Raw genomic sequence first — 16,652 nt, 5'->3', positions numbered from 1 at the left:
AAAACGTTTGCAAATTTCACATTCCGTGAAAGTAGTGGAGGACCTGAAGTCACACACAGGGAAGGGGAAGCTGGGCGAGGGTTAGGAGCTGGTAATAAGTTAAGGGCACGGATATGTTTTGGTAAGGCTGAAGCACCAATGCCTAGGATGGTAAGGTGCAGACATGTTCTTAAACCGGCCCGCGTCACTTACAGGACCTCAGAAGCTGGGACTTGGAAGGGTAGCAGCAGAAAAGCACATCGCCGTGCGGGCATTGCTTTCCCTCGGTGTTTGCTGAGGGCCCGCCGCATGCCGGAAAGGGCTGGGGACTGCAATGGAGAAAGTGACCGGGGTTTCCCTGAGTCCCGCAAGTTTTACGGAAAAGGAAGCACAGGACCAGTGCATTTCGGGACCCTGCTTCTGAGGCTGCCGACCACGTCGGTGTCGCAGCACGCGCGGTGCCAACGGGCTGCAAGCGCCGCCCTCGTTTCGGCGAGGCCCCGCCCGCCCGGACGCCTGTCCCTGGCCCATCGGACACGTGGGTTCCCGCACGTCCACTGGGCTCCCGCCCTGACGTCAGCCCGGAGCTTCCCTTTTAAGGCCCCGCCCGCTGCAGCTCGGGGTGCTGGAGCCTCAGTCTGAGTCGCCGGAGCCGGACCCCGCGGCTGCTCGCCCAACGCTGCCCATCGCGCACTAGCGGTACGGCCGAGCTCCGCGCTGCATGCGGTGGGGATGCTCCCGGTGCGGGTGGAGGCCGGGGTCCCGGCCTGGGCGGGGGTTCGCACGTGGGTTACTGCGCCACGCGGGGAAGGGAGCCGGCGACCCCACCCCGCCTGGGGCGGCGAGTCCGGCGGTGGCTGGCCTGAGGGTGGGAGCCTCAGAGCAGATAGATGCGAGAGAGCCGTGCGAAACTCGAGGTGCGGTTGCTCGAGCCGGTGGGGACCGAAAAGGCCTCAGCCCATGCGCGGGGGGGGGGGTACTTGGGAGAAACTGCGGTTTGCATGTTCCCTTGCTGGGGGTTTGGTGGAGGAGTGGCTGCTTCCTGCAGATAATCGTGCGCTTTGGGCTTAAATGGAGTTTGTTGAGGGGCTCCTGCTGAGTCTGGGCATCGCGCCGTGCGCGGATAGAGCGGGAAGCATGGCCAACCTGTAGCACGGGGAGGTGCAGCTCCCACAGGGTCGCAGGTGGAAGTGGAGGCTCCCAGGCCGAATGAAGCCCGGGACCGAGGCTTGGGTGAGGCCGCTTCTCGGCAGGAAGAGCCCGCCCCCCCCCCCCCGCTTCCCTGCCCCCAGCTTGCAGAAGCCTTGCAAGGTAGTTAGTCTAGAAATAGCAGCGGTTGTAAGGAGACCGGATTGTGGCTGGGTGGCCCCGGGCTGCCTGCCCGGAGATCTTGACCGGTCCGCTTGCTCTTTTGGAACAAATTCAAAAGTGGACGACGTGGTGCTTGCTGGGGGAGACGTGTCTCCCGTGGTTCGGGAACTGTAGGCCTTAGCACCTCTGTAACGGTATGCCGGTTTCGGAACGGAAGAGATTTTCCCCGTAGCGGCCTCATCCTGGGTGATTGGTCCCCGCCCTGGCTGGTGGGTGGATTTTAGGCTCTGCTTCCTGGTGCTGGCACTTGCAATCTCAGTCTGGCGCCAAGGCGGCCGCTAGCCCCTTCTCACCATGCTTGCATGTGCCCAGGACTAGTAAGGTCCGAGATCTGAACCCCCAACTGCCCGCTTGCAAGTCTCATCCATGGCCAGCAACCCCTACACCTATTTTCCTACCCTGCTCTTGGATTGCGCACGCGCATCGGGTTGCCCCGCCTGTCAGTCTCACTGATCCGAGCTGGTCATAAAACTTGTTCCGTCCGGGGGGGGGAGGGGGAGAAGGCGGGGGAGAGCCTGCGCATGCGCGGGCATCAACACGTTGCTTTGCTTTGGGGTCGCACCTTGTGGCCGTTATTGGCGCCCTCTGCTCTTGGTTTTTGGTACTCACTGGAGCAACCCGGCACCCTCCCTACTTACTGTAGGATTCTGGGCATTAAAGAGTGGGAGAGCAGTTCTCTGGTTGTGTCCAAGGAGAGGCCATCTCCTTTCAGAGTTAGTCAAAATGAGCGAGTCCTCGGGAGGCTGCACGTACACGGAGACCTCGGTATTATTTTTCCATTTCAAGGTGAGGACCTTCTTGATGTGAAAGTGTCAGAGCAGACCCTGGCATTAAGCTCTCCATGCTGCGGCTACGCTCATTTCCCACTTCCGCCCCTTTTAGTCACTTGATGGAAAGTAGGCCAATGGATGCAAAGGCTGGGACTTGGTTTTTATACTTTGGAGAGGCCTCAATGACAGAAAATGTTTCCACCTTAGGTCCCAAAAAGTTCAAAGTCCAAGATGGCAACCCTCAAGGACCAGCTGATTGTGAATCTACTTAAGGAAGAACAGGCCCCCCAGAACAAGATTACGGTTGTTGGGGTTGGTGCTGTGGGCATGGCCTGTGCCATCAGTATCCTAATGAAGGTAAGTGGGGATCCTTCGTGTCGCAAGCCCATGCTTGGGGGAGCCCTACATTGTCACATTGTATATAAAACTGTCCAGGTTCAGGCACTCATTCAAGAGAGCCGTCTGTGAAACATTCTGCAACATGGTGATACACAAAGGATTATCCAAAGTAACAGTATCAAAGGTTAGCAGGCTGAGGCCTATTTAAAATAGTCTACAGGCTTTAGCTTGCTCTCCCAGCAAGAAAGTGCAGGGAGTTGAAGGGACCTAGGGTAACCAGTGAGCTGTATGACCAGCTCATAAGTAATTTTTAATTGAAATTTACATGTGGTAAAAATTAATATCCTACTGAATGGGATCCCTGACTTGTATTTGTTTTCCTTTGGAAAAAAGTGTGTGTGTGAGCACACACATGTCAACATGTGTGGAGGTCAGAGGGTAGCTTGGCTTCTACCTTGTGGGTTCTGGGGGTCAAACTCAGCTCCCCAGGCTTGTGCGGGAAGTGCTTTAACCTCCGATCCATCTCAATCAGAGCTGAAGTTTAATTGGTCAGATAACCTTATAATTGATTAGAGAGCACTTTCTGAGACAGGGTGTGTGTGAAGACAGGTTTCTTTTTGTACACCCTTGATGTCCTGGAACTCATTCTGTAGACCAGACTGACCTCAAACTCAGATCTGCCTGCCTTTGCCTCCTGAATTTTAATTTTTTTTCTTTTTAAGGACAGGGTTCTCTTGTGCAGCAGTCATAACTTGATTGTTTTTCTCTTCTTGGAGACAGGATTTGACATTGTGTGCCTCCCCACTGCTCTCCTTAAAGGCATTGCTGTGCCTGGCTTTGCATTTCTTTGATTCTGAGTCTCTCCCCCCCTCACCTGGGGGCAACAATCTAGCACTGAGCTTTGTGCCCAGGCCTACTCCCAAGCCTTGGTACCCGTCGGTAGTGACTTAAGCCTCTCCCCCACAGACACTGAACTCTGCATGGGGCCATCTGGGAAGTGGTGGGTTCTGAGTGGCTCTTTTAATGCATCCTGACAAAGACTAAAGAAAAACGACTCCTTCTATGCCTGAAATACGGAAAATTGCACGGACTGGAAACCCTCACAATAAGTTTCCCATTTAACTAAAACTTGCCTTTCAGGACTTAGCAGACGAGCTTGCCCTTGTTGATGTCATGGAAGACAAGCTGAAGGGAGAGATGATGGATCTCCAGCATGGCAGCCTTTTCCTCAGAACACCGAAAATTGTCTCTGGCAAAGGTTGGTTGGGGACAAACAACTCCCCTCAGGCCTGAAGTCCTATCTCTACAACTGTGTCTTTCATTCAAGACAGATGGCTTGGGGTGCTTTAGGTTCTCAGTACCTACAAAGCTTCAGTTGGTTGGTAAAGGATTCTAAGTGGAAACTAACTGATTTGTACCTACGTGGAAATCCTCTGAATTAGAAGGTAGTGAGATCTGAACCTACATCGTTTCAAGTGTGTGTTGCTAGGATGGAGCTTAGGGCCTTGTGCACGCCGGGCCAGTGCTCCGGCTGCTTACCTCTACCCAGCTTTGCTGCGCCTTTATTAAGTGTTCTGCCCTGCTCACATCTGACTGACAGACTTGAAGGTCACGTTAGAGGCCTGTGCACCGGAATCTTGACTTTTTTACACTCAATGGGCACCAGCCAGGAACCCAGGGTTGAAAGCCTTTGGCCTCCTGCCTGATAGGCTTCTCTCTGGGTCAGCTGCCCTGTCCCACAGGGCCTACAGGAGAGAGCGAGCGCAAGAGGAGATTGCTATGTTCTCAGCAGCAATTGAGTGGCTAGCAAACAGAGAAAATGCCAGGTGTGGGGTGTGTGTCTGGAGTGGAGGAGGAGCGGGGGAGAAAGAATATCCTGTTAGGGTAGAAATATACACAGAAGGAATTGTTAGGGGATCGGATAAACTGTATTCCTTCCTGTTACAATAAAATGTGACTAGTATAGTATGAGAAAGGCAGCGATACTCAGTCCTTAAGAGACCACGGTTAGAAAAGCGCGCATCCAAAGGGAAGTTATGAGCATCAGTGGGTCTCCGTCTGCAAGGAGTTTTTGCTGAGTAGGTCAACAAAGTTCCCCAAAGGGACCTTCTTTTCTGCTCTCTTCTCTAGACTACAGTGTCACTGCAAACTCCAAGCTGGTGATTATCACGGCGGGGGCCCGTCAGCAAGAGGGAGAGAGCCGACTCAATCTGGTCCAGAGAAACGTGAACATCTTCAAGTTCATTATTCCCAACGTTGTGAAGTACAGTCCAGACTGCAAGCTGCTGATTGTTTCAAACCCAGGTGAGGCTTGTGAAAGTGAAGGCGCAGACACCCTGCTTACCCTGACAGGTGGATTAAGAGCACTGGCTGCTCTTCCAGAGGACACAGGTTCGATTCCCAGCACCCACATGGCAGCTCACAGCTGTTTGTAACTTCATTTGCAGGGGATCCAACACCCTCACTCAGAAACACATGCAGGCGAGACACCAGTGTACATAAAATGAAAATAACTGTTTTAAAAACAGAATGTCAAAGGCTTCTAAATGGAGTTGCAAGGTTTAGAGCCTCTTACTCATGATCTTGGAGAAGTGAGCAACTTTATGAGTAATTCTGCCTTAATTAGTGTACAGTTATTTTTTAATAATACTTTGAATTAGACATGAGTTATAGTAAAGATCTTAAAAATACTGATCCATCTTCAACCGTGTCAAAATAGTGTACCTTCTACATAGTCTTTTGCCTCCTGTTGTCTAAATTTTTGGATTTTGTTTTGTAGTGGATATCTTGACCTACGTGGCTTGGAAAATAAGTGGCTTTCCCAAAAACCGAGTTATCGGGAGTGGCTGCAATCTAGATTCAGCTCGGTTCCGTTATCTCATGGGAGAAAGACTGGGCGTTCACCCGCTAAGCTGTCATGGATGGGTCCTAGGGGAGCATGGAGACTCGAGCGGTAAGTCTTTAGTATCTGTCCCCTTTTCAAAAACAGAAAGGGAGTGTAAAACTTGTAGGCATTTCTTTACTGGATAGGGGTCTTTAACTGGGCCTGGAGGATGGCTCAGAGATTAAGAGCACTGGCTGGCTGATGTTCATAGATCCTGTTTGTTGTCAGAGGTCCTGATAGTGAGGAGTAAAATTCCCAGCAACCATGTGGCAGCTCCATCTATGAGATCTGATGCACTCTTCTGGACTGTAGGCAAACCACATAATACAACACATAGGACACTGAATATACATAATCTTTTTAAAAAAAAAAAAGGTCTTAACTCAAGTATCCATTAGTTAGGGTTGTGTATGGTTTTTTGGAATATACTGATTATATGAGTATATGTTAATGGAAGATTTTAGCCATGTTATATGGCATTTATGATAGGGAAAATAATGAAACTGTATTGTTTATTTTCCATGGAAGTAAGCAAGCTTGGATGTGTTGTTTATTGTAATATTGAGACAGGGTCTTCCATTGTAGCCTATGGCCTTTGTCTTCTGGAATGAACCAATACCTCCAGCCCATTCATTGATTGTCATTTACTCATGTTGATGCTAGTGACTGAAGCCAGGATCCTCATGTGTGCTAAGCAGACAGTCTGCTGAGATGTGCCTTCAGTCATTTACTTCAGTCAACAGTCTAAACTTGACTTGAATCACCCACCCAGACAAGATTAGCCAGATCAGGTGTGAGGAAGCATTGTTAGGCTACAGCTGCGAAGATTGTGTTTATGCAGTTCTCAGACTCATATGCCAGTGAAACCCCCTGTGAGTGTGAATTTGATCTTATTGTTAGTGGATCAGGAAAGTATGTTAGTGTTACGAGCACTTTCCCGCCAGCCTGATCCCAGAGCTGCGTCAGTCCCAAAATAACACACAGAGACGATGCATTCATTCATTACGAAACTGTTGGGCAGTTACTAGCGTTTCTTATTGGCTAGCACTGTGTCTTAAATGTTAACTCCTTCCTATCAATCTAAGTGTTTCCACATGGAGAAAGGATCCAGACATCTAATGTCCTACATCTTGACTCCCCTACTCTCCCAGAATCCTCCTTGCCTCCTAGTCCCACCTATCTTGCCTTCCTGTAGGCTAATAGGGCTTTATTCATTAACCAATAAAAGAAACAGATTTGCACAGTGTCGTCTCCCGTCACGTTAGAGTGCACAGATCTTGGTGTTAATCTTGGCCTTCCTCTGCCGATGAGGGTAGGACAGTGTGGGTCGTGGTCAATGCCCTGTGCTGTGGGAAACAGTGTCGTAAACTGCTTGTGGTTTTTTTTTCCCAGTGCCCGTGTGGAGTGGTGTGAATGTGGCTGGTGTCTCTCTGAAGAATCTGAACCCAGAACTGGGCACTGATGCCGACAAGGAGCAGTGGAAGGAGGTGCACAAGCAGGTGGTTGACAGGTGAGCTTCCGCTCTTGGCGGCAGCTTCTTCCCAGCTCCGTTAATCGAAACGCTGCATGCGAAAACCCTGAAAGACAGCACAGATACAGGCAAGAGATGCCCGCCTGGTCTCCGCCGCCCATGTGTACAATGTAGCGCCGTGGGAATGTAAGGTGGCATGCCATCGCCTAGGGAGGTTGAGTTTGGCAGTTCTTTTACAACTGGAAACAGATCGGCCATGCAAAAAGATATTTTTTTAAATCAAAATCTAATAAACTAAGTTACGTCTGCCCTCGACTCGGATATTTTAAATTTTATGGGGCGTATTTATGCATGTAGTCCAGAAGAGGGCACAATATTCCACCTTGTTGGCATGAATCAAACCTAAGTCCTCTGAAGATGAAGAGCTGTCAGTTGTCTTAACCACAGAGCCACCTCCGCAGCCCCCAGAAATAAGATATGTGTGACAAAAGTGTTTATATATTTTATTCTATACTAATAGAGACACAGCCAGCTTCTTTCTAGGCAGGGTTTCTCTGTCCCTGGCTGCCCTGAAACAAATTCTAGATTCATAAACGTTATAAGAGCTATAAGTGAAGTCTGCTTCTCAGCCTGTTTTTCTGTTAGTGACTTTCTGTTGGCTGTGATTAAAGGTACCACAAGCAAACCCATTTCCTGAAGAGAGTCTGCTTTGGGCTTATGGTTCCCAAGGGTCGGAGTTCGTCCATGGTGGTGGGGCAGAGGTACAGGTAGACGGGTGTCAGGCTGCTTCAGCAGGAGCTGAGAGCTCCTCCCAACCCCAGACAGGAAGCAGAGAGCTAAATGGTATTTGCCTCTTAACCTCAAAGCCTTGACCTCCCAGCGATATGCTTCTTGCCAAGCAGCTATCCCGCTGGGGACCAGATCTTCAAAAGACCCAAGCTTGCGGGGGACATCTCATTCAAAACACCACATTGTCTGAGGTGCTGGGCATGGAACTCAGACTCTCAGGGGTCCTAGGATCACAGCATACAGGTCCAGTCCCAATATTATTTCACTTTTGTTTTGACAATGTAAGACTCTCAGCCAGTGGAGGCGAGGATCAAACTCTTTGCCTTACTTTTGCCCTTATTGGCAGAGGTCATGCATCACTGTATATCATGTCTTGGTGGTTTTTATTCTAAAATATGTTCAGAACATAAGACCTTTATTTTCCTTGTCTTTTCCCTGCCCTTCACCCTTTCCCATCCTTTCTGTTCCACAGTGCCTATGAGGTGATCAAACTGAAAGGTTACACGTCCTGGGCCATCGGCCTGTCTGTGGCTGACTTGGCCGAGAGCATCATGAAGAATCTGAGGCGGGTGCATCCCATTTCTACCATGATTAAGGTAATGGGTTTGCAGAGAGGCATGTTGGGTTGTTTATTGGCTCTGCAAAGTCTTGAGAAGACAAATGAACACCCCCCCCCCCCACACCCCAGTCACTGGCTGAACTGAAGTAAATTCATCCATTCATGCTTTCCTTTGGGAAAGAAATAGCTGACCTGTGGAATTAATGTCCCGTCAACACTGAAGGTTAATGTTGAGTCAGATGGGAGACCCTGCTCAGTTACCAGTGTCAGAGAAATTGAACATATATAAATATCTCCTTGAACTGCCTCTAGCTCCCATGTGCTGGGATAACAGGCATGTGCCAGCCCTAGCTGTTGCTGTCCTATTACAATATCCATTGTTGCATCATGCCTGGGCATCTCTGGAATAGACTAGCTCTCCTCTTTTTAAAAAGGCTTATAAGGGTATTGGGAGCTAAAGCCCAGGAAACCTGAGGGTGTGTGTGTGCACAAGATGTAATCTTGTCGTTCTGTATCCAGGGTCTCTATGGGATCAAGGATGACGTCTTCCTCAGTGTCCCCTGTGTCCTGGGACAAAACGGAATCTCAGATGTTGTGAAGGTGACCCTGACACCTGAAGAGGAGGCCCGCTTGAAGAAGAGTGCAGACACGCTCTGGGGGATCCAGAAAGAGCTGCAGTTCTAAAGTCCTCCAATACCCTAGTCCTTCGCCGTCCAGGCTACAGCAGGGTTTCTATGGAGGTCAGACACATCTGCTCATCTGAGCTGTGGTTGGTGTGGTTGTGTTTAGGTGGCCTGGAGAAAACCTCAGCTCTACCCTGATGCTAAGTGGTACAAGGATGACCTGGTCCCACAGACTCCAAGACACACTGCCAACTGTGTGCAGGCTTCAGTTACCCATAAGCCTGTGCTGCCCACTCTCACCAAACATGCCTCGGTCAATGAGTTCCCCATTAGTCACAACCTGGCTCCAGTGTGCAAATCCATTATGCGTACCTTGTGCATAACTACTCTAAAGGATGTTATTTTGTGTATTACATGTAGTGTACATTGAAATATTGTATATGAAGTGAGATCTGCATATGGACGATGCAATCAACTACCCAAGTGTCATGCCAACGAAAACACCAAATAAACCTCCAACAGTGATTACTTTGTTCATTTTATTTGTGTATTAAGATGTGGTTGGGCAGCCAGCGGTCAAAGTGGTGTATGCCTTTGATCCCAGCAGAGGCAGGTGGATCTCTGCATTTCAGCCCACTAGCTAGGTTTACAGGACAGCTGGATCTACGGGATGAAACCATAGTTTCCGTAGTGGGGAGACACTCAAGGTAAAGCATTGGATCCCCAGGGCTTACACCCCTGCCCTCTCAGCACAGTGTGGGGGGAGACCTAGAACTTGCTGTGTGGCCACAGTTGTGATCAAACTGCCTTCAGGAGTCTTAAGGTTTCTTTTTTGTTTGTTTGATTGGTTGGTTTTTGAGACAGGGTTTGTCTGTGTTCATTTGGAGCCTGGCCTGGCCTCAAACTCAGATCCGCCTGACTCAGCCACCTGAGTGTTGGGAGTAAAGGCGTGTGCCAACAACGCCAAGTTGAGTTTTAAGGCTTCTATTGCTCTGAATAGACGCATGAGCACAGCAACTCTTAGGAAGGAATCATTTGAGGTTCATCAGAGGTTTAGTCCATTATCTGCAAGGAACACAGCGCAGCCACCTGGGGCATTTGAAACCCCAAAGCCCACCCCTTCCCCGGTGACAAACCTGCATGTCCACACCCGACCATGCCTGTGGAGGCTTTTGAACCTGGCAACAACAAGAATCCAGCCCTGAGAAGTTAACTTGTCCAAGAACTTATTTCCCAGTGGTGTGAGAATAAAAGCAGCTTTGACTGTGTTCAAATGAGTGTAGAAAGGAGGTGAACTTGAGATGCCTTCCTGAAGGATGTCTACTTTTACCTGTTTCAGACAGCCCCTTGCTGTGCTGATTAGAATAATGGCCTCCAGCCGGTTGGAGAGGCATCTCACTAACCCAGGAAATCAGACATGCTCATATGAACATGCATGCAAACAGAAGCCTGGCAAGGTGCTTCCTTGAACTTAAAAGAATTCTTTGAGCTTGTGACCAGATAAGTTTTAGACACATTACTATTTCCCTCTTTACAATCTAGTGAAATTCATTGTAGGTTAATGGCTTGTCAGGATTTTGTCAATGTGAAGACTATGACCTTTCAGAGTCTTAATATAACAGTAGCTTAATGAGAGGAATCTGGAACATGTTCCATTCCTTTAAAAGTCTCAAATCACTCAGCACTTACACCTTTTATCCTTAGACCTTTATAACCTGGCATTTACACACCTTAAGTCACTTTCTTAGACCCTGAAACATTCTAAGAAACTCACATCTTAAGTTTTGCATCTTAAACCCCTTCTAAAAAGTAAGTTTCCTTAAACAAAGGAACGGTAAGAAGTTATACTGAAATCTGTTTTGTGAGTTTATCTCTTTTCTGAGTCTGGTAACAAGGTTAAAAACCCAGTATTAGCTCTAGGAGTGTGAGGCCCTTGACCTGAACTTTACACAGAGACCTCAGAAGGCAGCTGAAGCCTTGCTTGCTGCTTTTAAGCTAGCAAACCTACCAGTTGTCAAACTGTATCAGAGTTCTCGAGAAGAATAACATTTTGAGTTAATGCTTGCTGGCTGCCCAGACAGCTACCCTAGGGTCCTCCATGGTCCCGGAGGGCGGAGGTTTCAGGGCAACTTCTGCTGGCAACTTGAGGCAGTCAGTATCCCAGTGTCCTGTTTTGTCTAAGGTCTGAAGAGGTCTTAGCAGCAGTTGAGGTGAAAGGCAGGTTTGCTCAGTGGCTAGCACTGCCACTTGTGAAGCAAATTCAGGATCGAGGTCCTGTGCCCATCCATTATCTTTGGAGGAAATAGGGGTGCTGCCAGGAGCTGGCATGTCTATTATGAAAACTTTTTTGTAAAACACTGTAAATGCCATATTCTGCGGGTCTCTGAGCACTTGAGTACTGTCTATTTGGTATATCTGAGTAGGCAAACTTTGTCTTTAGTACTGCCTGAGTGCATCCTGCCAGATGATGGATGGGGCAGGCCAGCATAATGCCTGAATTAACACCTACCAGCTATTCATTTCTTCAGCTGTCCTCAACACATTCTGTAATCAACCCTCACCTAAGCCTCCTGGCTACTTCTAGGTCAACTTGACACAAGCTGGAGTTATTTGGGAAGAGAAACTCAAGAACTACCTTGAAAATATTTGCCCGTAGGCAAGTTTATGGTGGTACATTTTCTTTTCATTCTTTCTTTTTTTCTGACCCTTCCTTCCTTTCTTTCTCCCTCCCTCCCTCTTTCCTTCATTCTCTCTTCCTCTGTCTCTCTCTCTCTCTCTCTTTTTTTTTTCTTCCTCTTTCTCTCTTTCTTTCTCTCTGGTTCATCCAGACAAGGTTTCTCTGTGTACCTCTGGTTGTCCTGGAACTTGCTCTGTAGACAAGTCTCAAACTCAGAGATCTGTCTGCCCACCTCCCCCGTACTGAGACTAAAGGTGTGTAGCACCAAACGATCACTAATTAGTTTTATTAATTAGTAATTGACGTGGGAGGGCCCATTTCACTGTGGGTAGTAATATACATCTCTGGGCAGGCCATTCTAGGTTGTATGAGAAACCAGGTTGAGTAAGTCACAGGCAACAAGCCAGCGGGCAGTTTCCCCAAGGCCTTCGCTCCAGTTCTTGCCTCCAGGTTCCTGCTTCGGGTTCCCGCGGTCATTTACTGGATGATGGACGATGATATGGAAGTGTAAGCCGAATAAAGCTGTTTCCCCAAGTTGTTTTTGGTCATGGTGTTCTTCACAACAATAGAAAGCTGAGACACCAACCCTGAAAGTTGTACTGGAGAGAGGCTGGTTGTCATTTCTGCCTCCAAGGCTCCCATTAGGGTTTGCTTCTTGAGAGATTGTTACGGGGAAGGAAATTTGGGTGTTTTGTTTTGTTCTTTTGCCTTCTGATGTAAAATAACAAGATCAGTCAAGGCAGTCTTCACAATTTACCCTTTTCTCTATAATGGATTTAAAGAGAAACAGCTCTGTTAGGATATAATGTATATGCTATGAAGTTCAAGCTTATTTAGTATTTTTTGTTTAGTATAGGATCCCTTGTAGCCCAGGTTGGCCAGGAACTTTGCTTGTAGCCAAGGATGACCTTGAATTCCTTATTCTACTGCCTCTGCCTCCTAAGTGTTGGGTTTACAAGGGTGGTGAACCTGTAACCCCATCAGCTTCACCTTATTTTTCAAGTTTTGTTTTTTTTTTTTTTTTTGTTTTGTTTTTTTGAGGCGGAGTTTGGGTTTCGTGGATTTTAGTGTAGGATTAGGCACTGGGGTTAAGAGACATTTTCTTGCCAGGCAGTGGTGGCGCACGCCTTTAATCCCAGCACTCAGAGGCAGAGGCAGGAGGATCTCTGTGAGTTCAAGACTAGCCTGGTCTACAGAGTGAGTTCCAGGACAGGCTCCAAAGCTTAACAGAGAAATCCTGTCTCGAAAAACCAACCTAACAACATGGGTGTGGGCTTCACTATGACACATACTCACCTGGCATGGCCGTGCATGCCTTTAATACCAGCACAGAGAGCAGACAGGGATTTCTGTGACTTGAGGTTAGTTGGCCCAAAGAGTCCCGGAAGAGGTCCTGTGAGGTCACCCTGACTCCATACTTCATCCTCTCTGCAAACACATCCTGTTTTCCACAACCAGTTTCTCCCTTCTGAGAAATAATGCTTGTAAGATGCTTAACAGATCAAAAGGTTCCTCCTTTCTTGTTCTGAAACCTGAGAGGCAGAGGCAGACAGATCTCTGAGTTCAAGGCCAGCCTGATCTACATTGTGAGTTCCAGGGCTACATGGAAGTACTCTTGTCTCAAAATAAATTAATCCAATTTTAAAAAGTAAAAAGAATAAAGGAAAAAAAAAAAAAACCTCAGCCTACACCTGATATGTTGTAATTGTGGTTTTAGCTTTATAAGGCCTAACTTGCCCAACGCCTGGGTTGACAGTTCCTTTGTGGCAAGAACCTGCTCGTAATTGCTGGCTTCAACAAAGGAAGGGTTGGTTTTAGTTTGTTTGAGACAGGGTTTCTCCATGTAGCCCTGACTGTCCTGGAACTCACAGAGATCTACCTGCCTCTGTCTTCCAAGTGCTGGGATGAATTGTGTGCACCACCACCATTCGGCTAAGAGTCTGGGTGATGGTGGGGCATGCCTTTCATCCACTCAGGAGACAGAGGCAGGGAGGTCTCTGTGAGCTGAGCTCAAGGCCAGCCTGGTCTACAGAGTGAGTTCCAGGATAACCAAAGCTGTTACAGAGAAACCCTGTCTCAAGAAGAAGTAGCTTTGTTGGTGTTGAACAGAACATGCCTACATATTGAGTCCTAGCTCTGAGAGTGGAGGCTGCTCTTCCAGAGGACCCAGAATGGATTCCCATCCTACATGGTGGTTATGGCAGCTCAAACCACCTGTAACTCCAGTCCTGGGGATCCAACATCCTCTTTGGGCCTCCCACATACAACAAACACAGATCATCTGCCAAAGCATCAAGTGTTCCTAACTGCTAAACCAATTGTCCAGCCCCCCAAAGGGATCTGACCCAGCAAGTCATAAAGTAGGAGGTACACAGCAGCAATCTATTAACAAACAGAAGTGGTCTATGAAATATGACCAGGGCTGAGCAGGTCCTGAGGGCACAGGCAATTTACATGAGAAAGTTGCCCAAATGCCTATGGTTTCTACTCCTGTAAAATGCTCCCAAGTGTCCACCTCGTGGGGTGTTCCCTGTGATTGGTTAACCAATGAAGGTTTATTGATGGTCCTGGACATTACACAGGCATCACCCGGAAGCAGAGAGCTATACCATTATAATCCCTTTCTTCGATAACACAACCCTGTGAGACACTGGGGAAGGGAAATCTTCAAAATGGGAAGAACTTTGGGAGGTGCACATGGCCGGTCGTTCATTTTTGCTTGAAAGCAGAAATGTTCACTGATTCATGAGCTGTAGCCAGTAGATTGGCCGCAGGGTCAGGGTCTTGGAAAGATGTGGGTGCCCATAAAAATAGCTGCACTCCATCTCTGCACAAGGAGAGTTTAAAGCTGTCCTCAGCAGGTCATAAGACCTAAAGGTCAAGCAGGGTGGTGGTGGCGCATGCCTTTAGTCCCAGCACTCGGGAGGCAGAGGCAGGTGGATCCCTGTGAGTTCGAGACCAGCCTGGTCTACAAGAACTAGTTCCAAGACAGACTCCAAAACCACAGAGAATCCCTGTCTCGAAAAACAAAAACAAAACAAAATAAAAGACCTAATGGTCAAAGGTGTGGCTACAGAAGGATGTTTTAGCTGCCTTAGTCTAAACAACAACAGACCTGAATCTGAGGTGTGGCTACTCCTGACCTCAAGGCTAGGGAACAAGAAGTTGGAGCTAAGGTGTGGGTACTGAACCCTTAGAATAAGTGAGGAAGAAAAGTCTGTGTGTTCCATATACGTGATACCATGATCCCCTTTTTGGATAAGGTATGTAAGAGTGGTGAAAAGTAAACTCGTGGCATTTCAGTAGTGACTGATCTGCCCTCCTGACCTTTATTCTGTCTCTCTGTCTTTTCTTTATCGTCTATAGCTAGCCTTTCCCTCATCCACACTCCCCCACTCAGGTACGGACTTGGGGCCGCTGGGCTGGCTCCGATTGCAGCCCCACGGAGACTGCTCCCGACAGATAGAGGAGATTAGAAAGGTGTGAGAAAGATATCTGTGAATAGCTCTCTACAAAAGGGCGAAGGATGGGAAGACACTCTCGTCCCATGTAAATGCTCACCAGGATGTGATGTTGGCAGGGAAGAAGGTCAGTAACCAACAGACAGAATGACCTGTTCTGTGGACAGTCAGCCTCTTTTCCCATCCATCGCTGCCATTGTCCAGTGGGCCCATGATGGCAGAGATGGATGTGACGTGTGGTCTTGACAACATAGACTTCCACGCACCAAGGGGAATGTGCCAGATCTGCCAACTACAGCGACCAACACTGAGCCCCCTAGTATGATACCGTTCTCCACAGTGACCATCCAGCAGGTGCCAGATTGACTACATTGGACTACTTTCTACATGGAAAGGATGCCTTGTTCTTACTGGAGGAGATTATACTTGTTATAGATTTGCATCTCCTACATGTAATGCTTCTGCCAAAACCACCGTCTGTAGACTGACAGAAGGCCTTCCTAATCCACTGTTACAGTCCATACAGTGTTGCTTCTGACTCATTTCACAGCCATGAAATCCACTGGTCTTACCGTGTTCCCTAACCCATCCTAAAGCATTTGGTCGGGATAGGAGTGAAATGGCCCTTTGAAGACACGGTTGCAGCACCAATTGGGTAGCAGAAGTCTGGAGGACTGGGGAGGGTTCCCCAGAAGGGAGCATATATTTAAATCAACATCTAGTATATGGTACAGTTTCTTCCACAGCCAGGAATCACAAATCCAGTAATTAAGGTGTGGAAAAAAGGAATAGCTCTTCCCACCATCACCTGTAATGACTCAGTAGGAAGTTTTTTTGCTTTCTGTCCCTAAAACCGTACGTTCTGAAGGCCTAGGAGTTTTGGTTTCAGAGAGGGGACTGCTCCCGCAAGGAGACACCAGCGAACACTCCATTGAACTGAATGAAGCCAGACTCCCCAGCGCCACCACCACAGACTAAGAAAGGAATAGTAGGGTTATGATTTATCCAGATCACCATGGGGGAAAACGGGATTGCTTCTCCACAATGGAGGTAAGAAGGTAAATCTGGGGTGCAGGGGATCCTTTAGGACGTCTCTCTAGGTGCCACCATCTTGTGATTAGGCTATTGGGAAACTCTGAGAGTTCCATACTGATGAGGTGTGGGTCTCTCCTCCTGGAAGAGAACCCTGCTGAGGATGAAAGAAACAGAAAGAACAGTAGAGGAAATGAAAAGGACCAGCTAAGGCCACATAACCCACTGCAGAAACGAGGGCTGTAAAAAGCACATATGCCTCCGTCCTATTTTGTTGAGAACCTATTTGTGTGGATGTGTAGGTATATTAAGCCATCGGCCTTTTCTTTTCCCTATCATGGAATGTAACACTGCACCGACCGAGATAATATCACTGCTGAAGTGCTGAGAACCTGTACTACCAAATTTAAATCACAGGACACTAAAACACTAAGCACTCCTCCTCGGGACCTTACCACCTATTCTAAAATGTATAATGTGCCTGTGGTTGTGTGTGGGATAGGTTTTAGGTGGAGTTATGACCTGGTTTTGTCACTTGGAAATTCATCATGACATAAGATGTGGCTGAGTGTCAGGTTGACAAGGAAGTGGGCTTGTGATGGTTAATTGTGGCTGTCAACTTGACTGTACATGGAATCAACTAAAAAATCCACAATGTTGAGAACTCTGAGGAACTTTCTTTTCTTCTTTTTTCTTT

At 47.9% G+C, this 16,652-nt stretch overlaps 1 protein-coding gene across 2 annotated transcripts; it reads left to right on the top strand.

The window, feature by feature from the left end:
• The first annotated feature begins 573 nt into the window (after nucleotides 1-573).
• On the top strand, nucleotides 574-9,310 carry LOC127213718 (L-lactate dehydrogenase A chain). Of its 2 annotated transcripts, none has more exons than XM_051174185.1 (8): nucleotides 574-678; nucleotides 2,328-2,477; nucleotides 3,600-3,717; nucleotides 4,590-4,763; nucleotides 5,239-5,412; nucleotides 6,736-6,853; nucleotides 8,076-8,199; nucleotides 8,682-9,310. In XM_051174185.1, exons 2-8 carry the CDS (start codon nucleotides 2,352-2,354, stop codon nucleotides 8,844-8,846), a joined length of 999 nt encoding a protein of 332 aa, XP_051030142.1. In that variant the 5' UTR covers nucleotides 574-678; nucleotides 2,328-2,351; the 3' UTR covers nucleotides 8,847-9,310. The 2 variants fall into 2 exon arrangements, with proteins under 2 accessions (XP_051030142.1, XP_051030141.1); XM_051174184.1 differs by lacking the exon at nucleotides 574-678 and adding an exon at nucleotides 1,901-2,136.
• Nucleotides 9,311-16,652: the final 7,342 nt, after the last annotated feature.

Source organism: Phodopus roborovskii, unplaced genomic scaffold (genome assembly GCF_943737965.1).
Source record: "Phodopus roborovskii unplaced genomic scaffold, PHOROB, whole genome shotgun sequence".
NCBI lineage: Eukaryota > Metazoa > Chordata > Mammalia > Rodentia > Cricetidae > Phodopus > Phodopus roborovskii.
Note: the sequence above shows the minus strand (reverse complement) of the source record. Positions and strands in the feature narration are given on the sequence as shown.